We start from the raw sequence: 26,037 nt of genomic DNA, 5'->3' as shown, positions 1-26,037 counted from the left end.
GTCAGAAATGTCCTAATGGTCAAGAGGCTGGAACAAAAGCTGGCAGCCAGTGCTTAATTTGAGCCGCAGGATCCACCTCTCTGTTTTGGACTGTTTCGGTCCGCGACCTATTTCGCCGGATCTGGTACCTCTTGTGGCTCAAAAAGGAAATGTAACTTTTTTGCCATGTAAAAATGTGAATAAAAGCGGTCAAAATTCATTCGAGTTGCCTCTTGGTGAATTGTCCTCCTGTAACCTACGTTTGAGACCAGCGCGGGGTCATGGCTGTATGAGTAGCACGCTTGTAGCTCTCACAGAACTAAAATGATATTCACTTTCAAAGATGTCTCTCTGCTCTGACAGACATGAGCCTGCAACTCTCATCTCTCCAGAGTCGCACTTCATCATTTATTTATAGAACCATAGCACAAAGGGTTCTGGAGGAGCTGCAGCACCCTTCATACATTGAAATACATTTGCCAAAGTTATAGCGTTGCCGCTGTCTGTCAGAAATAAATGAAATCATTCAGAATAGCCTACTACACCATGAGAAGGCCTAGAATTTAGCCACAGAGGATCAGTAGGTTCTTTAAAACAATTACCTAGCTGTGGATTGAGTGTAGCCCAATAACAAGACACAGCCTACAGTCGGGAACGCGCGGCAAATCGGTCAGCGAACGGCGTGCCAGGTCGGTCACAGCGAACGGCGTGCCAGGTCGGTCACAGCGAACGGCGTGCCAGGTCGGTCACAGCGAACGGCGTGCCAGGTCGGTCACAGCGAACGGCGTGCCAGGTCGGTCACAGCGAACGGCGTGCCAGGTCGGTCACAGCGAACGGGTTGGAAAGCAAATGGTTCCTGCTGAAAAGACAGTACTCTGATCTGTCTGCTGTAGGCGAACAAAATGTTTTGATCAACTTCCAAATATTGTTTTACAAAGCAAAACCAGTGAGATGTAGGCTTTTGGCACCAACGCATCGGCCGTCGCCGGCGAGAGAGCCGCGTGTCATCGGGTGAGTCAGTGAAACTGGCATTTTTAGGACTATAATTTCCTCCTACAATATGCGTCTCCACACACCTAGACCTCTAGGCTATTGATGGATTCAAGACCAGGTCGTTTTTATTGATCTTAAGAGTCTCAGTTTGTGAGTGTCAAAGTAGCCTGTCATTTCATTTGAGCGGTGTTAAAACAAATTCTGCCGGTCTCCAGTCACGTCAAATGATGTAGAAATGCGTTTTATAAAAGGCCATATTTTCCCCAAGACCCTAGGCTACTAAAAAAAAAGTTTCCCAATGTGTGCACCTTCTGTAAGTGCCTCTACTCTAAAGCTCTGTGCCACTGCGCAAATCAAATCAACATGTTATTGGTCACATACACGTGTTTAGCAGATGTTATTGCGAGTGTAGCGAAAAGCTTGTGTTTCTAGCTCCAACGGTGCAGTAATATATCTAACAATTTCACAAGAATGCGACGATATGCATGCAATGCTTTATTTTCAACTAGATACATTTTTTTATTATGCGATCCGGTAGCTCAGAGCTCCCCAGGTCACCCCCCCCGCTCGCGCTAACTTTTTGTTCCGGCACCTCCCGATTTTACAAATTTAAGCACTGCTGACAGCCTCCTGGACTAGAATTTGCCCTGCAATTGCAAAGATTAGCAGTCATCACATAAATAAGAGATATGCTTACCACAAAAAAATACTGCATACCCCTTGAGAACAGAGACAGAGATCAACATTAAATCAAATCAAAGTTTATTGGTCATGTACGAAGGACACAGCGGGCGTAAACAGCGCAATGACATGCTTACGGAAAAGGCGTTGTTGCCTTATTCATGCCCATTCTTCTCCTTGAAGAGCTATGTCGACCCCTTGTCAGCATCAGATCCAACACTCCGCCCATCCCAAACAATCACACCCTCTTATCTGACGTGTTTTTTTTGTCACGTACCTCTTTTGTTGTTGTCTGAGAACGAAATAGTTTGTGTTGGCGTCGTTCTTAAAGGCCCAAAACATTTCATATCTACAACGGCCCCATGATAATCCTCGAAAATGTGACCCCCACACTATCCCTCCCTCCGTCCCGGTCTCCCTCCGTCCCGGTCTCCCTCCGTCCCGGTCTCCCTCCGTCCCGGTCTCCCTCCGTCCCGGTCTCCCTCCGTCCCGGTCTCCCTCCGTCCCGGTCTCCCTCCGTCCCTCCCCGGAATGAAAACATACAGGTCATAATCTCATCACGGAGAGAGAATAATCCTCTGTCGTCCTCTCCCTCATCCCTCCCTCCATTTATCCCCCTGTTTTATATGACGCTCCATGTTTGATGTTTACACTTTCAATACGTTGTATTGATGAATGGAGGATGTCTTGAGGGAAATGAATAACCGACTATTCTTATTTCTTTATCTTCTCTATCATTCTCTCTCTCTCCATTTGTTCTCTCTCTCTCTCTCTTTCTCTTTCTCTCTCTTTCTCTTTCTCTCTCAGGTGACGGGGAAGTTTAGGGGAGGAGTGAACCCTTTCACTAATGGCTGTTGGAAGAACGTTTCTCACGTGCTCTGCAGCTCCCAAGCGCCCAGGTCTCTCTCTCATCATTGTCTATGGTTTTACAGTATGCTAATAGTGTAGATCTGGTTGCATTACTATCAGTTCAAACAGTGTTTTGAGCTGCAGTCATCCCTGCATGCTATTAGGGGTTTGATTGATGACCGAGACTAGGTCCTCTTAGAGCTGGATAGAGGACTCCAGATGGATACAACCCGTGTTTAGCCTGGACATTTCCATTCAGGGCTTCCGCCTTTTTTAAAGTAGTCAACTGGTTGGGATTTGCTATGGTTTGGGAGCAATCAGCCAATGACCAGAGCGTTGTTTTCTTCAAATTGGGTTGCCTTTGGTTGAAAATGGGGTTTAAGATAGAACACTGCCATCTAGTGGCCACAATAACTGAATGACAAGTTGGTTCAGGACCCCAGCACTGCAGGTGGCGATAAATCACCAATATTATCTTTACGCTTTTTTCAAATCATAAAATAAGAAAAGTGACTACTTTGAAATGGAGATGCTGTCACAGGTGCCATAATGGCACAGATACAAAGACAAGTCCTCTATCTCAATGGGTCCTCTTCATCTTCTTCTTGCTCTCCCTCGTCCATTCCTTTGCTTACTACTCTTTCTCCCTCCTGTCCCTCCCCCTCCATCAGCTACCCTCTTCTCACTCTCCTCCTCTTCCTCCTTGTCATTTAATAACACGATTTGATTTGGTCTTCATCAGGTACCTGGGGAGGAAGAGGAAGCCTCACGGTATGGTTGTCCAGCCTCCGTTCCTCCGGCCACAGCTCACGGACGACACCCAGCTGGCCGCCAAGGTCCTCGACAACGGTATCCACGGAGACCTCCACCGGGTATGACGCGACAAAGACCCATGTACCCACTCGTTTGCGTGCATGACAGACGCATTTACACACGCACACACACACACAATCTGTATGTTCATTGCTCCTTCTTGCTTTCAGCATTGTGAGTGGTTAATGCTCTCCAGTTTCCACTCTGCCACTGGGCTGTATAGACTGACATTTATTCTATTAAATGTCATTCATTTTCTCTGTTTGCCTCCCTCCCTCCCAGTCTAAGAGCAGTCTGGAGATGATGGAGAGTCAGTCGTGCGACGCGGAGCCCCCTCCTCCTCCCAAACCGGAGCTCAGGTACCCCGCCCTGTCCAGAGGCCACCAGGGACAACACACAGAGGGTACGTTCACCAGAGTTGTACTCGTTACTACACACCGTAGGAAAACGTTTTTTTGCAATGGAAAATGGTAAGCAAGCGGTTTGCTGTTGGACATGTTCAGGTAGTCCCTCCCTGTTTGTTTGTTTCCTTCCGTTTGGTGCCTAATGAACACGACCCAGGTTGCTGCTGTGAATAAGTGTGTTATCAGTCAACTTAGCCGATAAAAGAAAATAAAGTTTACCTATGATAAGAATTATGTACCTGAGTTAATTTATTTGTCCCTCTCCTCTCCCTCTCCCCCACAGAGAGTAGTCTTCTGAACAAAGCCCCGCCCACACCCACCATGTATAAATACAGGCCGACCTATAGCAGTCCAGGAAAGAACCACACTGCCCTTACCCATGCCTACGCCAACCAGGTAAACAAACACACACTGTCTTTAATGCCAACCAACTAGCTTGCGCATAAAGTGACTGTGTTAGACTGTGTGTCTCTGTGTGAAAATGCTGTGCGAGGTATGACGCATATCAAACTACTTCGGTAGCACACACATTGTTCTCTCTGACTCAGATTTATATTTTACATCTCGTTGGCTGCTTGCCCATCTGTCTGTAATCGTTTGATTTGTTATGATTTGTTAATGCATCTCTGTTTTTACTTGTGGCTTCTTTTCCTGCCTTTTGATTGGTTATTCAGTGGCTTTCAGTTGAACAGTATCAGTAAGTGAATGTTGGACTATTTTTCTTTCTTTTCTTTAGTTTGAGTGTCTGTTCTTATATCTTGTTACCCAACCTTGTGTGTCATCTTTTAGCCGAACACTTTCCCCACAGTGTTGTATAAAAGATTATCCCCTAGCAATTTCTTGTTGTAGAAAGATTTTGTGGAAGTTCATTAACAAATTATGACATTTTTATTTGACCTGTTTTACATGTACGGTGTGCTTCCTATATGTCACACAATCTGATCATAATTCACTTAAATCAATTCTGGAATCACACAGTGGACTGTCAATGGCCCAGCTGCTGTTTGACGGTTTTCTCCACAAGAGGGCATCAAGGTGCACAGTCGAACAGGCAGGGCCGCATGATCCTCCTTTGGGCTCAATACAACTAAAACCGTGCTTGTGTCCCAAATGGCACCCTAACCCCTATAACAGGAATGGGCAACTGGCAGCCGCAGGCCTTTTGAAGGGATCAATAAAATAAATATTTGTATTTCTTTTTTGGGGGAACTCAGTCTGGGTCTCAACTTACTGTTGAGAGTTAGAATAGTAAACTCAGCAAAAAAAGAAACGTCCTCTCACTGTCAACTGAGTTTATTTTCAGAAAACGTAATAAATATTAGTATGAACATAACAAGATTCAACACCTGAGACATAAACTGAACAAGTTCCACAGACATGTGATTAACAGAAATGTAATAATATGTCCCTGAACAAAGGGGGGGGGGGGGGTCAAAAGTAACAGTCAGTATCTGGTGTGGCCACCAGCTGCATTAAGTACTAGAGTGTGTCTCCTCCTCATGGGCTGCATCAGATTTGCCAGTTCCCGGACATTACTGTGGGGAATGGCCCTAGCCCTCACCCTCCGATCTAACAGGTCCCAGACGTGCTCAATGGGATTGAGATCCGGGCTCTTCGCTGGCCATGGCAGAACACTGACATTCCTGTCTTGCAGGAAACCACGCACAAAACGAGTAGTATGGCTGGTGGCATTGAAATGCTGGAGGGTCATGTCAGGATGAGCCTGTAGGAAGGGTACCACATGAGGGAGGAGGATGTCTTCCCTGTAACACACAGCATTGAGATTGCCTGCAATGACAACAAGCTCAGTCCAATGATGCTGTGACACACCGCCCCAGACCATGAAGGACCCTCCACCTCCAAATCGATTCCGCTCCAGAGTACAGACCTCGGTGTAATGCTCATTCCTTCGACGATAAACGCAAATCCGACCATCACCCCTGGTGAGACAAAACCACGACTCGTCAGTGAAGAGCACTTTTTGCCAGTCCTGTCTGGTCCAGCGACGGTGGGTTTGTGCCCATAGGCGATGTTGTTGCCGGGGATGTCTGGTGAGGACCTGCCTTACAGCAGGCCTACAAGCCCTCAGTCCAGCCTCTCTCAGCCTATTGCGGACAGTCTGAGCACTGATGGAGGGATTCTGCGTTCCTGGTGTAACTCGGGCAGTTGTTGTTGCCATTCTGTACCAATCCTGTGCAGGTGTTGTTACACGTGGTCTGCCACTGCGAGGACGATCAGCTGTCCGTTCTGTCTCCCTGTAGCGCTGTCTTAGGCATCTCACAGTACGGACATTGCAATTTATTGCCCTGGCCACATCTGCAGTCCTCATGCCTCCTTGCAGCATGCCTAAGGCACGTTCACGCAGATGAGCAGGGACCCTGGCTATCTTTCTTTTTGCTGTTTTTCCAGAGTCAGTAAAAAGGCCTCTTTAGTGTCCTAAGTTTTCATAACTGTGACCTTAATTGCCTACCGTCTGTAAGCTGTTAGTGTCTTAACGACCGTTCCACAGGTGCATGTTCATTAATTGTTTATGGTTCATTGAACAATCATGGGGAAACAGCGTTTAAACCCTTTACAATGAAGATCTGTGAAGTTATTTGGATTTTTACGACAGGGTCCTGAAAAAGGTCAGTTTTTTTTTTTTGTTGAGTTTAGAATGCACAAGGTGCAGTTTCTAAATGCGGTTGTGCATCAGCAGTTTCTCTTGTTAAGCTAGTCACTGAGAGGCAGTCAATTAGCACAACAATTTTTTTTTTTTACATTGCTAAGTTAGTAATGCGGCCAGGTATCTAAACTTGTTATCATAGTCGAATTATCGACCGGAGGGGCTACATTGATTTTTGTTACTCAGATATCATATTAAAAATGGCTAAAACTTTTCTCTGCCCCATGGCAAAATAAGTAGAATTCAGTGGAGGCTGCTGAGGGGAGGAAGGCTTCTAATAATGGCTGGAATGGAGCAAATGGAATGGCATCAAACACATGGAAGCCATGTATTTTATACCGTTCCACTGATTCTGCTCAGGTCATTACCACGAGCCCGTCCTCACCAGTTAAGGTGCCACCAGCCTCCTTTACAACTCAAGAGGGGTGGGGGCTACTAAAATGTTTTGCTCGCAATGGGGATACGCAGACCCGCGAGCCCTCGTGATGAGTTCAGATTTTCTTGGGGCCCCCTCCCCCATCAAAGTTGCCTATCCCTGCCTTAATATAGTGCACTACTTTTGACCAGGTCCCCATATGGCTCTGGTCAAAAGCAGTGCACTATATAGGGAATAGGGTGCCATTTGGGACACGGCCCATGTGTTAGAAGAGCTCTGTCAGGAGCATGGAGAGAAGATAGTTTTATAGATCAAAACAACTACCTGTGTTATCTGTTAGCCTCAACCACATCCATTTCATTAACTCTTACGCTGAGTCCCAAATGGCACCCTATTCCCTATAGAGCCCCGTGGGCCCAAAAGTAGTCCACTAAATGTGGACTAGGGTGCCATTTGACACACAAGCTTATTGTTTCACTGGGCACACTTGTTCCCTCCATCCCACAGCCATCTGGCTATATATACTGTGTGTGTGTGTTAAAATGTTTTATTAAAGGTGCTGGACTCTTCTGTCCTATGTGTTGTAAAGATAACATACTGTTACAGAAGCCATGTGGGCATTGTAAAAGTTGTAGGCCTGTATATTCTTCCCCCTGCAGCAGACCCCTTGTGTATAGTGAAGCCCATGCATCTGGTCTGAAAGAGTTGTTCCCTTCCCCTATGTCTCGCCTTGTTCTTCCCACTGTGGTTTTATTGGTAGTGGTCTAGTGCTGTGTCTGTACATTTGGACATCCAATTCTCATTCCAGGATAGAGTTAACATGACTATCTTCTCTCCCTCTTTTTCTTTCTCTACCTCTGGCTCTTCTTTTTCTCTTCCTCTCTCTCTCTCTCTACCCCCACCCTCTCTCTACCCCCACCAGATGAGTCGAGGGGACAGTCTGAAGGAGTCGTCTTCTCTGCTCCAGTCCAGCCAGCAGCCTGGCTTCCGCTCTGAACCCAGCCTGGATGGGAGAGAGGCCCCAGGGGAGAGAGGGGGAGGAGGATTGGGAGGAGGTGGAGACAGACCTGGAGGAGGGGGGGCACCAGGGTCAGGGGGTGGCGGTATCCCCGGTTACTCCCTAGGGGGACGTTCCTACCCCTCCTTTTCAGACCCAACGGTTTTATCTTCCGGTGGAGGGGGAGGTGCTTCCCATTCTTCCAGCGTGCGTTCTGGCTCCGCCCACAACGCGGCCCATGTCTCCGAGGCGACGACATCCACGAGCTACAAGAGCCTGGCCAATCAGACGCCTCCTCCGCGCAACGGCAGCCTATCGTACAACAGCCTGCTCACGCCCTCCGAGAGCCCCGACTTTGAGTCGGCCACACCCGACATGTCGCCCGGGCACCACCCTAACCCGGCCCCACCCCCCGTCCTGGGGTACTCCTCCCCCTACCTGTCGGCCCAGCTCAGCCAGCAGAGAGACGCAGAGCTCCACCAGCCCTCCGCCTCCTCCGTAGCCCTCCTCTCCTCCCCACACCGCGCCCACTATCTCCAGGAATCGCATCCCCACTCCCACCACTCTCAGCCCCCTCCCTCCTCCGCGGCCCCCCAGCCCCCCCACCCACACCACCACCATCATCACCACCACCACCACCACAGCAGCCACAGCTCCAGACCCCCCCGCTTCTCCCGGCCCCCGCTCCTGTCCGACTCGGCCGCCCCCCACCATTACCCGTACCGCACCCGGTCCACAGACACCCCCCTGGCCCCCTCCACGCACCCCCCGCGCTCCCCCCACCCCCCGCCGCTGGGGAAGTCTCTGTCGTACTCTTCGGCGGCGGCGGCGGAGATGCAGTACCGGATGGTGCGCAAGGCGTCTGCCTCGGCTGGAGGGGGAGGGGCGGGAGGGGGGATCCAGGCACCTAAGTGAGTAACGGCTCTGCTCTTTACCGACTGACTGCAGCCCGCTGCCTCCTTCTTCTCCTCCTTCTCTTCCTCCTCTTCTTCTTCCTCCTCCTCCCAGGCTCCTGTGAGTTCCTTTACCTCTCTTTTTTTCCCCCCGTTGTCTGTTTTCCACTCGTCTGTAGAGTCGGTGCTTCTTCTCATCACTGCTTCTGTTGGTTCAGCCCCGAATGGCTCCCTATAGAGTGCCCTACTGTTGACCACGGCTCTGGTGAAAAGTAGCGCACTCTATAGGGAATAGGTTGCCATTTGGCACGTACCCGTTGTCTGTTTTCAGCTGCTGTAGTTGTTCCATTCAGTCTTTCTCTGTCCCTGTCACCTGTCCTGGTTCCCTTCATTATGTGATGGTGTTGTTACTGTACGTGTAGGTCTTTGTTATGAGACATCACAATACATTATGTAATGGCCATTCCCTATATAGTGTACTACTGTTGACCAGTTTCTGGTCCAAATGTGTACAGTATTTAGGGACTAGAGGGCCATTTAGGATGCAGACATTCCTTTTATTTTATCTCATAATCATGTATTATGGTCATGACAAAGCAATTATGAGGACTTTAATCTCCCTATAAAGTAAAGTGTTTTATTTCATCTCAAAATACATTTTGTCCACCATGGATCATGGTTGTGTTGTGGATGTGTTTTATCCTGTTGCCCTCTGCGTGTGTTACCATTATCCAGCATGACGTCCCTGTTTGACTATAGGATTACAGTAGAAGATATCTGTATGTACCAGCCCTTGGTCACCCCTGCATGATATATCCTATTGACTGATTATGAATGCTTCCACAAAGGCACACTATTCCCTAAAGTGAATAGGAGCTCTTTTGGGCCCTGGTGAAAAGTAGTATACTATATAGGGGATAGGGTGCCATTTAGTATATACACTGAGTGTGCGCTCTTCCTCTCCAATCTCTTAACTAATCGTTCTTTCGCTCCCTCTCTCGTTCTCTCTATCCAGGGACGAGATTCAGATGAAGTTGTTCAGCCGGACAAACGGGCAGCCCAGGTCCTCCATTTCCTCCTCAGGCTCCACCCCTTCCTCCCCCTCTCACCCAATCAGCATGTCCACTCGCCCCGGACAGGCCTATCCCAGCCCTGGAAACACCCAGAGCCCCGCCCACAAGCCGGGGGGCGGGGTGAAGAAAGTGACGGGCGTCGGCGGGACCACCTATGAGATTTCAGTCTGAGTTTGATGGGCGGCCACTCCGACTAATGGCGTCAGGGGTTGAGGTGAAGGAGGGGTCAGAGATTGACTGATGATATTTCTGCCTCTCGGACCCTTCAGGAGAGGAAAGCTTTTAATTAACAGACGTTTTAAAAGTTGGGTGATGAGGAAGAGTGAAACGACAGACTTTTCTTGCTCTTCTTCCAAATGCGATGGACTCCGGACTTCCTCTCTCATTCAGAGACCTCAAGTCAAGGAACTACAGAACTAATCGGGAGGAAGTTGTTTAACCAATCACATTCAAGAACACAATGCACCATTATGACATGGTGGGCTTACGGGCCCCAGGGAGCCAATCATAAGAGGCGGGACTCTTTGACAATCCACCAATTTCTGGGCAGATTGAACTCTGTGGGAATGATTGACTGACAGCTACGACTGGGTTTGCCTTTATTGGATAAAACAAGAAAGATCAACATGGCTGCGTATACACAGGCAGCTCAATTCTGATCTTTTTTTGACCAATCAGCTCTGAGAAAGTAAAAGGATCTGATTGGGCAAAATACATCTGGATTGGGCTGCCTGTAAAAACAGCCCATATTTAAAAGAGAGAGGGGGAAAAAAAGAAATGTACTTTCATTCATTCATAAATGTGTAATGATTCATTCTCTGTACAGAATTATATGGTTTGGAATTTATGGTGATTTCCTCCAATCAGTGGCATTTAAAGGTGACTGCGGCATGCACCGGCCACTATGGACCACTGTGATTGGCTAGTGATCACGCTGCCATTCTCTTTCGACCAATCAGAAATGGAGATGCTAAACTGTAGTAGACGGCAGGATCATTGGTGGAGTTCGTTTTTTGCCTGGCCTGGTTCCCCGGGTGGGTGGAGATTTCACTTAAGGACCAATGGAATGATGAAACTCGACCAGTGACACAATCATCGGGTCTGTACTTTAAAGATGGAGCAGCCTTTTCTAAACAAACTTTGGAGCAATGGCCTTGATAATCAAGGTGTTTTTTTTATTTTACTTATTTAATTTCAGAATGTTATTTTATATGAATTTATATATAGCTGTTGATAAGATTTTTTTTTTTTTAACGGGCTGATAGGGTTTTTCTGGTTTGAGTTAATTTCAGAATTATAACCAAACAAAAAAAAACTTGCCGCGTTCAAGTGCTAGTCGGAACTTGGACATTTCTGACTTATTAACTGGTTTTAGTTAAACACGTGCCACATTCAACCAGTTAGCAGGTCGAAAATGTAGTTTCCTAGTTCCGACTAGCACTGGAATGCGGCTCATTTGGATTGATGGCTGCACCAGCCGATCAGAGGCTGAGTTTTGAGTCTTCAGCCAAAGAGAGGAGCTGGACAATTATATGGTTCAGCCAATGGGAACCAATGTATTTGATAAAAGGCGGCGATGTAGCATTTTTAAAGTCCTTTGATACACAGTAACCACTCGACTTCTCTTGGGGCATATTTCAGAAATACCCTGCTGTACTTTCTGATTGTTTACTTCTGAGCTTTGTAATGGGTGTCTGAAATGGTACCCTTGTCACTATATAGTGCACTACTTTTGACCAGGACCTAAAAGACTCTGGTCAAAAGCAGGGCACTATGTAGGGAATAGGATGCCATAACATAAATGTTTTTTGTTTTATTGGTCCGGATACTGACATCTCTGGTTGCCTTCCACTAGCTGACCTATTGAGAAACTAGCGAGGATCACATGCTTTGGCACGACCAATCCAGAGAGAGCAAGAGATTCATATCGGCCTACTCTTTTATTCGTTAATGGTTTAAACCAATGATGAGCAGTTGAAAGTCAGTAACATCCTTTTTATATTTAATTTGTACTTTTCTTTTTTTGCAAGATTTTAAGACAATTTACAGGGCATTGCTTTAGACTGACAGTTTGTTTGACCAGTCAGGAGCGTAGAATGAAACGAAATGGGATAGGACTAAAAAAAAAAAGCACGTCGCCCAATATGTTTGACTGCCATCAGGAACAGCCAATGCCCTTACAGATGATGTTTAGACAAGTACGGGCCTGGGACTTGGGTGTTTTGAAATAAAAAAAGAAAAAAAAGATGTACTGTATAGCTCTGTGTGTGTGGGCGTGTGCATGTGTGTATGTGCGTGTGTGTTTGAGCATTGGTAATAAAGTATTTAAAACCAAAGGCAGTTTGCTTTGTTTTGCTTGGAGTTGAGGTCTGCCAATGCAACACATGAGAAAGGGCAGAACACAGGCTACTTACTACACATTCAGAGTAGAACTTTAAATTGGACCAAAGGATTCCACATTGGCTATTAAAAGGTAAGTTAAGATGATCCAGTTACAGTAGATTTTCATGCAACTTAACAATTTCTTCCACAGAGGGATCAGAGAATGATTGTGGGGTTTACATCAGTCAGTGGTGCCTGTAAGTAGTTCATATGTAGGGAGGAAACTCCTACTGATGGGGGGGCTCAAAGTCTCGCCTCCATAACTCTTAAATGCCGTCACTACCAGAAGGCGGTGCCAAAATGTAGGTTCAACATCCGGCACCGACAGATGGCAGCCTCGTTTCGCGTTCTTAGGAAACTATGCAGTATTTTCTTTTATTTTCAACGTTATGCCACAAATGCTTAAATCCCCATTTATCTGCGATTGTAAACTGGGTGGGACAAACCCTGAATGCTGATTTGCTGACAGTAGTGGTATATCAAAACATTCATTTTTACTGCTCTAATGACATTGGTAACCAGTTTATAATAGCAATAAGGCATCTCGGGTTTATGGCCAATATACCATGGCTTAGGGCTGTGTCCGGGCACTCTGATTTGTGGTATATTGGCCATATACCACACCCCCTCATTTAATAATAGTATAGCGCAACTTGAAATGTAAAGGCAATGTTCCTGCGTTCGGGAACATTGCCAGACTCAATGTATTCATGTACACATTTTTATTCATAAAAAAAAAAACATGTTAGACACCAACTATTCACGCATAGGCAGGAACAAATATACACAGAATCAATCTACATATTCTGAACAGAACTCTACAGTAACCAAGGGAATGTCAAATGTTCTGTTGCATCGCCTAGAGGCGCTGGTGTAGAAATGTGTTAATTTTGTTTAAATTAATAAGTCAGTGTTCAGACAGAAGCCAGTCCTGAAATGGGAGCTTTTGAAAGTAAAAATGTAACTCCACCGATTCTGTCAGAGGGGAGTGAGGGATAGTGCCTACCTCAATCTTCCACAACTCCATTTCTATGACTATTTTGCAGATGACAAAATAACAGGTCTAGTTCTCACATGGAATTAGTGTTAATAGCAAAACGCTCTGTTCACTCCATCTTTCCTTTCAGCATCATCGTGAACTGAAAACTATTAGGTGATAACAGAATTCAGACAACCACTTATGGAAGAAAGAAAGTTTCCTCTCAAAGACAACCTTGTGGGACAGAGGCCGTGGCTCATACATACACACACCCTACCATCATGGACCCAGTTGGAGGTAGGTAGATGGTCAAATATTTTATGCCATGTCTGAACCAATAAGCCAATGTAACTTCAGTTCAATGGGTGCATGCAATTTGTCTCACCAAGCATGGACTGGACGGAGTGTAAATTCACACTACCGTAATTTCCGGACTATTAAGCGCACCTGAATATAAGCCGCACCCACTGAATTTAAAAAAAATAATTATTTTGAACATAAATAAGCCGCACGTCTATAAGCCGCAGGTGCCTACCGGTACATTGAAACAAATTAGCTTTAAACAGGCTTTAACGAAACACGGCTTGTAACAAAAAATTAAATATTAGCAGTAAGCTTTAGTTGTCATGCAATCCCTCATGCTGCTGTTTCCAACGTCTTATCATCGACTCATTAAGACCAAGCTCCCGTGCAGCAGCTCTATTTCCTTTTCCAACAGCCAGATCAATCGCCTTCAACTTGAAAGCTGCATCATATGCATTTCTCCGTGTCTTTGCCATGATGACGGTGACAAAATGACTACCGTAATCAGAATGATGGGAAGTTTGAGAGCGCTTGATTTAATCTAAACAGTAAACAAAAAAGTTGTTTGACCTTAACCCGTTCGGCAATTTCATTGGTCTAATGAAAGCTTCATGCCCCAAAAAACTGAGCACGTCACAGAATGTGTTTTTTTTTTGAAAAAAATTTGAAAGCGGGAAAAATCCATATATTAGCCGTGTCATTGTTTAAGCCGCGAGGTTCAAAGCGTGGGAAAAAAGTTGCGGCTTACAGTGCAGAATTTACGGTATATCCAAAAAGGGACAAGTTTAAAATCAAGTGAAACACTATGAATGGTGTGTATAATTGTAGTGTGCCAATATTAAAGCCTAAATAAAATGCATTCAATTGTTAAGTCATAAGTTACACCCTTTTCCCTAGTGCACTATATTAGGTGATAAAATGCCATTTGGGACACATCCAATGATGAGCATAGAGGTTCTCCAGGGAGCTGGAGGAAAGATCGATGAAACTCATAAGTACGACGGAGACGTACAAATCTAACTGTACAGTTTAGATTTGAGTTAATCACATTTTGCAACTCAAATTGTGTTGTACGTAGCAATCATGGTTGTTCCCTCGATAGAACATAACACCAGCTAGTCCCATTGTGATGTCACAGCGTTCTGAGGCCCCTAACCCCGACAATTCTATTTGTCCTTCTTGGTCTCCTCCTCCTTGGCGTCAACCTCAGGCTCCTCCTCTTCGGGCAACGGCGGGAACTGTGATTCGTTGATCTTGTCGCTCTTGTCTCCCTTGGACTTATTGAGTTTCTTGGACTTCTGGTAGAGCTCATTCAGGTTGAACTCCCGGATGATGTTCTCCTGTTGAGAGTGAGATTGAGTGTGTGAGCGAGAAAGAGTGTGTGTGTGTGTGTCAGGGTTTCCAGACATTTGACCGGCAGCATTTCAATTTACCGGACATTATACAGCCCTCTAGTGCAGTCAGTACACAACACCATACTCATCAAGCATTTCAATTTACCGGACATTTGTCAAATTAACTGGAAGTATATGCATTGGGTGCAGAACCGGATTAGGGCGTCCACACGGTGCTCACAACGACAAATCACATTTAGATGATGGTGATTCATATTAACAGAAGTCAAGGATGCAACAATGTGAGGTCCTTCTTACCAAATTCTGATGCAATTTGAGGGTGTTAGAATGACTGTCCACATTTACTTTTCCTCAGCCAAGACAAGTAACGAACAGCAAAATCACTTAGCGTATGTCAATCTAATCTAGTGTAGCAGAAAGGTTCACATATTCTATTAAATCAGCTTGTCGAGAAAGAAATAGCCTATTCCAAACAGACTCTGGGACAGTTGTGGGACGGTAGATCACAAATTCATACAACCAGTACTAGGCTTTATAAAAATATTAAGTTAAAGCAATGAGTCTGATGCAACAGATCAGAACGTTTAACATAAAATGTTACTAAACTATTTCTTCACATTTTAAGCGCAGCAATGCACACAAGGCAGTAGGCTACGCACAAACGTTCATTCCATAACGCAATTAGCGGGGAAAATACCATTGTCAAAAGGGCACCGCACATGCGAGCCGTTTCATGTGACGGAGATGAAAATATCAGTTAGAAATTTAGAAAGAGGGGAAATCTAATATGCAACAAGCATTGGGTTGCTAATATCACTAGGATTTCGCCTTTGGCTACCAGACAATGAAAGAAAGTTGATATAAAATAATTGCCTCCACAGATCTGAGTTGTCTGATTTTGGCTAGGCTACTTTGAAGCAAGGTAAGACATGCCTCAATATGTATTAAAGCGTTCAGGTTTCAAACAATTAAGTATATATTTTCAAAATGCATACTGCCTCCAGTTCATTGCAAAGTGGTGTGTGACGTGCTGAAGAGCATGCCTTCCGTTGCCTATGGATGCATTTTCTGTTTGAGATGCTGTAGCAGCAGCTCTCACGGTGTCCGCCAGATTTTCCGCTCAAAGGCTCTGTATCCTGTACGAGTATGATAAAATACAGAGAATATACTGTACACTAAATTATGCTAATTCACTTAGACCGATAAGTACGATTTTTCCCTCTCCCAGTCAATGGGCTGGTGCCAATTCTCTCTCTCTCTCTCTCTCACACACACACACACACACACACACACACACACACACACACGCTAAAAGTCAGCTATTATCAGCTAACGGAAACCCTGGTGTGTGCTCATTTCTATGTTCTGCTTTGAAACCACTCCTCTCACCTCAGTGAAGCTCCAGGATACGGCCCTACACTTCTTGTCCACCTGGGGGCGTCTCATCACCTCCTTGCCCCCCTGGAACAGCAGCAGCGAGGGCAGCTGCTTGGAGAGGGGAGAGGTACTCACCTTGTACCTGGAGAAGAGCGATGGAGGAAGGGAAGCAATTACAATGATTCAAAATCAGACGTCCAATCAGAAATCTACTTCACTTATATATAATCCAATCTGCAGAGAAAGGAGGAAAGAGAGAATGAGAAAAGGGACCTACTTCTTAGACACGTCTCCATACCGGCCGATGTCCACCTTCCCAAACTTGAGCCCAGCACAGTTATACCTGTAACCATGAGAGCGATAACATCAATTTCCCAACAAACTCACAGCAATAGCATTACCGCTTTAGTCGCACCACAAACTGACAGGTGATACTAATAGGGAACACAATACAGGAGGATGTTGATTGAAGCTATGGGTTTATGGTGCAATGCATTAAAATGGAGACATTTGTCTTGAAAAGTGAAGATTAGTCGCTGTCTTACTTGAGGGAGAGGTCTGCGTAGACGGCGGCAAAGGACTGACACTCTGGAGACCAGTTAGCGAAGAACTCTACGATCCACGTCACCCTGCTGTCCCTCTCCAACTCGTCCTGCAACCGGGTCACAAGTCAGCCATCACTTTCACTAAAGGCTCCCTAAATTTGATCAGCATATTGAATGCGCAACCCGGGCTGGCAAAACAGTGGATCATTGTTATTCTAACTTTCGTGACGTGTACAAAGCCCTCCCCCGCCCTCCTTTCGGAAAATCTGATCACGTCTCCATTTTGTTGCTCCCAGCCTATAGACAGAAACTAAAACAGGAAACGCCCGTGCTCAGGTCTGTTCAACGCTAGGCTGACCAATCGGATCCCACGCTTCAAGATTGCTTCGATCACGTTGACTGAGATATGTTCTGCATAGTGTCGGACAATAACACTGACGAATACGCTGATTCGGTGAGTGAGTTTATTAGCAAGTACATCGGTGATGTTGTACCCACAGCGACTATTAAAACCTTCCCCAACCAGAAACCGGGGATTTATGGCAGCATTCGCGCAAAACTGAAAGCGCAAACCACTGCTTTTAAATCAGGGCAAGGGGACTGGAAACATGACCGAATACAAACAGTGTAGCTATTCCCTCCGCACGGCAATCAAACAAGCTAAGCGTCAGTATAGAGACAAAGTAGAGTCGCAATTCAACGGCTCAGACACGAGAGGTATGTGGCAGGGTCTACAGTCAATCACGGACTACTTAAATAAAATCAACCCCATCGCGGACCACGATGTCTTACTCCCAGACAAACTAAACAACTTCTTTGCTCGCTTTGAGGACAATACAGTGCCACCGACACAGCCCGCTACCAAAACCTGCGGGCTCTCCTTCACTGCAGCCAACGTGAGTAAAACATTTAAACGTGTTAACCCTCACAAGGCTGTCGGCCCAGACGGCATCCCTAGCCGCGTCCTCAGAGCATGCACAGACCAGCTGGCTGGTGTGGTTATGGACATATCAATCAATCCTTATCCCAGTCTGCTGTTCCCACATGCTTCAAGAGGGCCACCATTCTTCCTGTTCCCAAGAAAGCTAAGGTAACTGAGCTAAATGACTACCGCCCTGTAGCACTCACTTCCGTCATCATGAAGTGCTTTGAGAGACGAGTCAAGGACCATATCACCTCCACCCTACCTGACACCCTAGACCCACTCCAATTTGCTTACCGCCCCAATAGGTCCACAGACGACGCGATCACACTGTCCTAACCCATCTGGACAAGAGGAATACCTATGTAAGAATGCTGTTCATCCGACTACAGCTCAGCATTTAAAACCATAATACCCTCCAAACTCGTCATTAAGCTTGAGACCCTGGGTCAGGACCCAGTTGCCCTATGCAACTGGGTCCTGGACTTCCTGATGGGCCGCCCCCAGGTGGTGAGGGTAGGAAACACCTCCACCCTGCTGATCCTCAACCCTGGGCCCCACAAGGGTGCGTTCTCAGCCCTCTCCTGTACTCCCTGTTCACCCATGCCTGCGTGGTCATGCACGCCTCCAACTCAATCATCAAGTTTGCAGACGACACTTGGCTTGATTACCAACAACGACGAGATGGCCTACAGGGAGGAGGTGAGGGCCCTCGGAGTGTGGTGTCAGGAAAACAACCTCACACTCAACGTCAACAAAACAAAGGAGATGATTGTGGACTTCAGGAAACAGCAGAGGGAGCAGCCCCCTATCCACATCGACGGGACAGTAGTGGAGAAGGTGGAAAGATTTAAGTTCCTCGGCATACACATCACGGACAAACTGAAATGGTCCACCCACACAGACAGCGTAGTGAAGAAGGCACAGCAGCGCCTCTTCAACCTCAGGAGGCTGAAGAAATTTGACTTGTCACCAAAAACACTCAAACTTTTACAGATGCACAATTGAGAGCATCCTGTCGGGCTGTATCACCGCCTAGTACGGCAACTGCTCCGCCCATAACCATAAAGCTCTCCAGAGGGTAGTGAGGTCTGCACAACACATCACCGGGGGCAAACTACCTGCCCTCCTGGACACCTACACCACCCGATGTCACAGGAAAGCCAAAAAGATCATCAAGGACAACAACCACCCGAGCAACTGCCTGTTCACCCTGCTATCATCCAGAAGGCGAGGTCAGTACAGGTGCATCAAAGCGGGGACCGAGAGACTGAAAAACAGCTTCTATCTCAAGGCCATCAGACTGTTAAACAGCCATCACTAACATTGAGTGGCTGCTGCAACATACTGACTCATCTCTAGCCACTTTAATAATTAAAAATTGGATGTAATAAATATATCACTAGCCACTTTAAACAATACAACTTTATTTAATGTTTACATTCCCTACATTACTCATCTCATATGTATATACTGTACTCTATACCATTTACTGCATCTTGCCTATGCCGTTCGGCTATTGCTCATCCATATATTTTTATGTACATATTCTTATTCATTCTTTTACACTTATGTGTAAAAGGTAGTTGTTAGGAAATTGTTAGATTACTTGTTAGATATTACTGCATGGTCGGGAACTAGAAGCACAAGAATTTCGCTACACTCGCATTAACATCTGCTAACCATGTGTATGTGACAAATAAAATTTGATTTCATTTTTATTTAAAATTATCCTCTGCGTGGATCCGTTTTCAAATCACCTGATAAAAATACTTTCAACTGAAATGTCAAAAACAAATCTAACTGGTGTCACCTTCTGCGATCCTGTGAAAGTATAATTTGATACACACATCTGTGTCGTTTTCAAACTAACATGGCAATATTGTCAGTCACAGTAGAGCCTTAGAGGTCATCTATGGTACTCACGTCTATGGTCTTGTCACTGAAGTACTTGATGTACTCTGGGCCCATGTAGAGAGGAGGCTTACAGGTCATCAGGAACACTGGAACACACAATCAGCCAATCAGAGCGCCGAATGAGGGGTCATCAGGTAATAGGTCATGTCCTCTAACTAGGCATTTACCGGTATAATTAATTACCACAACAGTAGAGGAGTGCGTGTCTGTGTGTATCCTTGTATGTGTATGTATGAACAAAGTGTGTATGTATGCACACATTGTGTGGTGCAAGTGTGTGTACTGACCAATGCAGAGGGTGAGGTAGAGCAGGCCCATGCGGATGTCCAGTCTGAAGAAGAGGATAACGTTGGCCACCTTACTGAACAGAATGATGTTCCCCACATGCTGTTCCACCGTTACTGAGACAACGAGAAATGGAGAGAAAGGGTTAAATCAATTAAACAACCTTTTTTTTAAAATCTTTAAAACAAAGAAACTATTGCATAGAATAAGGACAATTTGCAGGTTGAAGACAATAGTGAACTTGGGGAGGAAACACAAAGAACAATAACATTTAGAGCGACAGAGAAAGAACAGATGTGAATAGAAGACAGGAACAAACTGTTTTGTAACACGACGGGTAAAGGACTGACAAAAAGAACTACGGAAAAAAGTGAAAAGTGTAAAAACGGTTTGAGCCTGAGAAAGAGGGACAGTTTATAGTTGAGGCCTAACAAGTGAGGGGTTCACTTTAGGGAGGAGGGAGAGACAGGCAGATGAAAGACGAAGGGAGTGCCAACGACCAACAACAGAGCTACAATAACGTAAACACCACAATGACAACACAAGGTCAACAGACAACACAGCCTTATCATTTCTTCCTATGAAAGATCTATTAAAACAGTCTGTTCACAACACTAAAGTATTCATTTAAATAGGGCTGTGTGGACAAGACATTTGCCATAGCAGATTGGATGAATACTTAGAAAAACAACATTAATATACAGCAGTAACCAAGAACAAAAAAAAGTTTGGCTTTACACCAAACGATTTGCTCTGACAAAGTTTAAGTGTCTGAAATGTTAGCCTTGTGGATACAAAAGTGAAACTTCGCTAGCAATGTGTGTGGGTACCAATCGTTTAACTGAAATGGTAACCATATGTTGAATGTCATGTGAAACAAACATGTCTGCCTGCTGAAGGAGACCCCTAGCTCAAACTGAGGTGGTTTCCCCTAGATACAACAGACTCAAAATTGGCTATATCATAAACATTCATCAAAACAAAAATATGCTTTTTTTGTCTTCATTTAAGGTTAGGGATAGGCATATGGTTGGCAGAAAGGTTAAGGTTAAAATCAGATTTTTATGTATTTATTTTATTTAACTAGGCAAGTCAGTTTAATAACAAATTCTTATCTACAATGACGGCCTACCCCGGCAAAACCCTAACGACGCTGGGCCAATTGTGCGCCGCCCTCCCCATCACGGCCGGTTGTGATACAGCCTGGAATCGAACCAGGGTCTGTAGTGACACCTCTAGCACTGAGATGCAGTGCATTAGACCGCTGGGAAGATCAATTGTATAAATAGGCAGGGTTCATGACCTCAGCCACCCAAGCCACAGCCTGTTCCTCTCGCTTCCAACAAGTAGGCAGTACAGGAGCGTCATGGCAAAAACTGACGACTGGCCAATAGCATTTACCCACAGACCACCAGGCTGCTGAATAGCCACCACTAGTCAGCTGTACCCTGCAATTACATGTGTGACCCTGTGCATGTGACTAATAAACTCTAAAATGCTGTGTGGCAACTAGTGATGACCAACTGATGGGGGGTGGTCAGTTTTATAATGTCAAAAACCACAGGCGGTTACAACTCTGGTAATGATTAACCTTTGACTTTAGCTCTGTATGAAATATTTACATGAGTGAATTAGTGATGTAGTAGTGAGCTGCTGTATTGGTCAAGGATTTTTGTATAACAAACTGTACGTCTATGTGTGCGCCTCTGTGTCAGTCTGTTTTTAAGTAAACAGATGAGAATGGGTCATAAAAGTATGTGTACGCTTGGTAGATCTCTGATGACAACAGGGCTCTAGTTCAGGGCTGATACTTACTAGCTCTTCTGTTTTTCATCATGACGATGGCACTTAGGAACATAAGAATCTCCACTTCTCTCTGTGGAACATGAGAATAGAATAAACATACAGGGCAGGGCATTTCAGTCTATAGACATTTCACCTACTGCTTTACATTACATGGTCGGGGCAGGCGTGCAACTAACTCCAGTATTGCCCGTGTCACCATATACTTTTTGGGGTGGTTTTGGTGCATGCGCTCATGGTGGTAGTGGCACTTTCAGCCCTAGATAAAACAAGGTCCTGGTAGCCTAGTATCAGAGGGGGCACGCACCTGCAAACTCCCCAATACACCCACCCTTTGCACGGTTCTGTCTCACATCACCTGTCTGTTACTTTCCGATTTAGTTTCGGGTCACAGTCTATAGCATATTTCAGTGTCGAACCCAGGCCGGCTCCCACCGAATTTCAGAATGGCCATTCATGTAGCTCACTAAACCCCCACTCTGTCATCACATTTAGCATAGGACAGCTAACGTTAGCTCGTTGGCAATCTAACCAAATAATTTATCCCGGCCTAATCACGTGTATCCTTCCTACCATTTCTCTCTGTATTTTTCAATCCCCATGTGTTACACCATCCAATACTGACCCAGTCAAAGTCGCAGGGGTTGCCATCCTCTCGTTGTGTCGAAAGGTGTTCGCAGATGCCTGGCGTCTTGCGGATCATGAGAAACGCGACTGACATGAACAGAGACGCGACATAGTATGGCTTTAGCAGCCACTTGTACACCTGCGGCAAGTGGTAGAGGAATGCAAGGAGAGGTGTTAGCAACGCCATTTTCTAATTTAGATATACAAATAAAATAAAACTCGCTGGATCGATTTCCAGTCTGCCAATGTGTAAACTGCGAATTAAAGGGCAGGAAGGATGTGGCCGAGGTCAATGCGGACGAATCCTTGGAAATAGTCCCGCCTCTTTTGTGAAATGGTGGTGATTGGCCAGTTGAAAACATATAAGGAACAATGATTGGTTAAATTTTCCGAAAAAGGAAGGACAAAAGAAAACCAGATTCCTCCCTTTCCTTCATTTGGGAAAAAAAGTGGCGTTTTTGGAATACTTTTTACATGCAGGGCTTGTTCGACATTGCAGCCGACTGCCGACTGACTGATCTACAAATCACCAGTGGTGGGAAAAATACCCAATTATCATAAAAGTATAGATACCTTAATAGAAAGTTACTCAAATAAAAGTCAGACAGTAAAATACTTGAGTAAAATTATTTGGTTTTAAATATACTTAAAGTATCAAAAGTAAATGTAATTGCTAAAATATACTTAAGTATTAAAAGTAAAACAATAAATACATGAGCAAAGCAGATAGCACCATTTTCTTGTTTTTAAAATGTATGAATGGCCAGGGTCAAACTCCAACACTCAGACATTATTTACAAAATATGCATTTGTGTTTAGTGAGTCCGCCAGGCCAGATGCAGTAGGGATGACGACATGTTTTCTTGATAAGTGCATGAATTTGACAATTTTCCTGTTCTTCTCTGGATTCAAAATATAAGGAGTACTTTTGGTTGTCAGGGAAAATGTATGGAGTAAAAGGTACAATATTTTCGTTAGGAATGTAGTAAAGTAAAAGTAGTCAAAAATATAAATAGTAAAGTACAGATACTCCAAAAAAACTACTTAAGTAGTACTTTAAAGTATTTTTTACTTAAGCAATTTACACCACTGGTGGAAAGCCTTCCCAAAAGAGTGGAGGCTGTTATAGCAGCAAAGGGGGAACTCCACATTACTGCCCATGATTTGGAATGAGATGTTTGACAAGCAGGTGTCCACATACTTTTGGAAATATGGCTTTTTTCTGGCTTGGCTTCCCCAGTGATTTTACCAACAAACCGCTACATTTAGTGCATAAAGGCTCTCCAAACCTGTTTTTTTTATTATTCATAAATACTGTCCTAACCCTAAATAATATGCGGATCAGAGTATCCTTTAAATCTATCAATTGGTGCTGAAAAGGAGACGAATATGCCTCTATTTACATGGCTTTCTTTCATTGATCCCTAATATTCTGAAGCGTTCTCTCCATATATTCTAATGAGTCTGTCGAGAAAATTCTAATTAAAAGGTACACCAAATGTAAAGGCATGGCTTTAGATAAATGTAGTGAAAACACTATTGAATAAAAACTCCCAGTGCAAGTCTGTCGGCCAGCAAGTGGGAGGGTTTTCAGGGGTTGAATTAAATGTATTCATCGCGCGCAAAGGAACCACAACCGCAAAGACTGTTACTGAGCTATTTGATCAGTTAAATCAAAAACATGACGTAGCTGCGGCACTCCAGGACCAGGGTTGGTTACCCCTGGTGTAGTTTATGCACTAGTTTCAGCATACGCTACCTATAAAACCACTGTTTTCAGTGTACATGTTTACCTCTGCTTTGAGATTGTGAAACACTGCAAGCCCAATGCTGCCATCAATTGGTCAACTGTGATAGCTTAAAGATGGTTTCTTCCCTGTATGTGTAAGGAAATTCCAAAGGCCGTCATTGTAAATAAGATTTTTTTCTTCATTTAATTGCCTAGTTAAATAAAGCTTAAATAAAAATAAATAAACGTCTTCTTCTTATTCTGCTCAGAAGTTTATGTAGAAGAGTAATTGTGGAGTAACAGAGACCTCTGCTGGGAGGTTTTTCAGTGGAGCTTTGGCGAGAAAACCCTAAAATGAAGTGTGAAAATTGGGAAAGGAAGGAAGAATAAAACAAATTGGATAATTCTGAAGAGGGGTGTTATCGGTGAGAAATATAATCTTAAAACGCATCCATATTTCAATTTCAATAAAATGTGTATTTATGTAACCAGGCAGGTAAGTTAAGAACAACTTGTTATTTACAATGACGGCCAAACCTGGACGACGCTGGGCCAATTGTGCGCTACCCTATGGGACTCCCAATCATGGCCGGATGTGATACAGCCTGGATTCGAACCAGGGACTGCAGTGAGATGCAATGCTTTAGACCGCTGCGCCACTCGTTAGCTCCAACTATTGTTCCGAAGTAAAAGTGCAAAATGTTATTTTACATTTTAATTTAAACTATTTTCCTATTTCTTGTCAATTGAAGTTGATATACCCTGTATATCACCTGTTAAAATAATGGTTTTCCTTTTATTAAAGCATACTCCTCTGAAAAATATGTTGTCAGTGTCAATTGCAATGAATGCATCCATGACAGATTTACACTTTCTTATTAATTGGGCTAGACTGACTAAATGCCAGTGAGTTAGTTTATTTGCCCAATTCTACTTTCAGTTCAGTTCTCTTTCCAAACATAAAAAGATAAGGGATTTGTACAAATACTCTAAAGGCGCCCACCAGAAGGCATTGCTGCCCCTATTTCGACATAATTCCTGCCGTAGAGGGGAAGTGCTTGTTTAGGTTCAACATCCAAAGAAGGATATGTAACAACACCCTGAGCGCATCACACATGAAACACCAATACAAATGTAACAACAGCACAACAAAATAGATTAACAAGTTGCTGTTCATTATAGGATAGACACTTGTGGTTTTGCTGCACCAATCAAAGTAGTGAAGTGTGTAGTGACGCAAGACTGTAGTGGCCAAAACCATTACTCTTGGGGCGAATGGAAGAGCAGGGTTACAAAATACTCATATATATTTATTTTTAATACAGATTAGCAATTTTTTGTTGTTGAAAATTGACAAATTATTTCTGCAAATATGTAAACACCACAGGAGTCCTCCTACAATTGGGAACTTTACAGTCCTATTCATCAAACAACAATTAATAGGTAGGCTCTCTCTCCCTCTTATGCACATCAACAACAAGAAGATCAACAACTAATGCTAGCCAGAGCAAGATGAGCTAAAATCTAACGAAGGAACGTTAGATAAACCCTCTCAAACTTTTTCAGATAGTTGGCCGTCAAAATTGCACTGGGGAATTGTAGCCCCCTCGTCCTTCTGCAGCTTGCCTACCAGTGCATGCTTGTCCCAACCAAGAACCCAAGGTAACTGTCTAAAAGTTGACTAGCTTGCTAGCTAGCTACTTCCAGACACAAATGAGAGAACACCTCACTCTGACCATTTTACTCGCGGTAGCAGAGCTGGTTAGGCTGTTTACATGTTATCTAGATCGTTGTTGACTAATGTACTTTTTTTTGCCTATGTTTACTGACGCCGGTCATATTCAGCGGATGTTGCACATTCGTAAATTCAACAGTTGTTGAGCTCTGGCACACTTAAGACGAGAGTTCTCTGAAATCGGAGTAGATAGCCATTGTGAATTTGCAAACGCAAGAGATATGCTAACTGGATAACTGTCTTTCAAGTTCTCAGCTAGAAAGATGTGTCGGCATCGATTAATTATCTCTGGCCCCCTCCCAGTTAGGGGGAGTGATGAGCTCTACAGCAGAGTCTCACAACTCAATCGCTGGAT

At 44.6% G+C, this 26,037-nt stretch overlaps 2 protein-coding genes across 4 annotated transcripts in view; one reads left to right on the top strand and one right to left on the bottom strand.

Moving 5' to 3' along the window:
• LOC115191881 (palmitoyltransferase ZDHHC5) overlaps nucleotides 1–11,959 on the top strand; it is a 38,273-nt gene extending 26,314 nt beyond the window's left edge. For 2 of the 3 annotated variants that reach the window (XM_029749875.1, XM_029749876.1), the window contains exons 7-12: nucleotides 2,461–2,552; nucleotides 3,245–3,374; nucleotides 3,598–3,718; nucleotides 4,003–4,115; nucleotides 7,683–8,668; nucleotides 9,666–11,959. In XM_029749875.1, coding sequence (XP_029605735.1) covers nucleotides 2,461–2,552; nucleotides 3,245–3,374; nucleotides 3,598–3,718; nucleotides 4,003–4,115; nucleotides 7,683–8,668; nucleotides 9,666–9,894 — 1,671 coding nt within the window. In that variant the 3' untranslated portion in view covers nucleotides 9,895–11,959. Of the gene's footprint in view, nucleotides 1–2,460; nucleotides 2,553–3,244; nucleotides 3,375–3,597; nucleotides 3,719–4,002; nucleotides 4,116–7,682; nucleotides 8,772–9,665 lie in introns of all 3 variants that reach the window. The other variant, XR_003877780.1, reaches the window with a different exon arrangement.
• A 2,237-nt stretch (nucleotides 11,960–14,196) lies between these two features.
• On the bottom strand, nucleotides 14,197–22,528 carry LOC115191880 (thioredoxin-related transmembrane protein 2-B). The gene is made up of 8 exons (XM_029749874.1): nucleotides 22,217–22,528; nucleotides 21,604–21,664; nucleotides 19,791–19,904; nucleotides 19,513–19,589; nucleotides 16,665–16,771; nucleotides 16,397–16,462; nucleotides 16,132–16,261; nucleotides 14,197–14,727 (listed from the first exon to the last, which is right to left on the bottom strand). Exons 1-8 carry the CDS (start codon nucleotides 22,403–22,405, stop codon nucleotides 14,554–14,556), a joined length of 918 nt encoding a protein of 305 aa, XP_029605734.1. The 5' UTR covers nucleotides 22,406–22,528; the 3' UTR covers nucleotides 14,197–14,553.
• Between the last annotated feature and the right edge of the window lie 3,509 nt (nucleotides 22,529–26,037).

Source organism: Salmo trutta, chromosome 4 (genome assembly GCF_901001165.1).
Source record: "Salmo trutta chromosome 4, fSalTru1.1, whole genome shotgun sequence".
NCBI classification, from domain to species: Eukaryota; Metazoa; Chordata; class Actinopteri; order Salmoniformes; family Salmonidae; genus Salmo; species Salmo trutta.
Note: the sequence above shows the minus strand (reverse complement) of the source record. Positions and strands in the feature narration are given on the sequence as shown.

What these genes read in the sequence shown, in the direction of transcription:
- LOC115191880 (XM_029749874.1), bottom strand. Translation starts at nt 22,405, where the DNA reads ATGGCGTTGCTAACACCTCTCCTTGCATTCCTCTACCACTTGCCGCAG. An exon ending in TACGCAGACCTCTCCCTCAA is followed by an intron (nt 16,463 to 16,664) that starts GTAAGACAGCGA and finishes TCATGGTTACAG; the next exon opens with GTATAACTGTGCTGGGCTCA. An exon ending in TATCCTGGAGCTTCACTGAG is followed by an intron (nt 14,728 to 16,131) that starts GTGAGAGGAGTG and finishes CACTCTCAACAG; the next exon opens with GAGAACATCATCCGGGAGTT.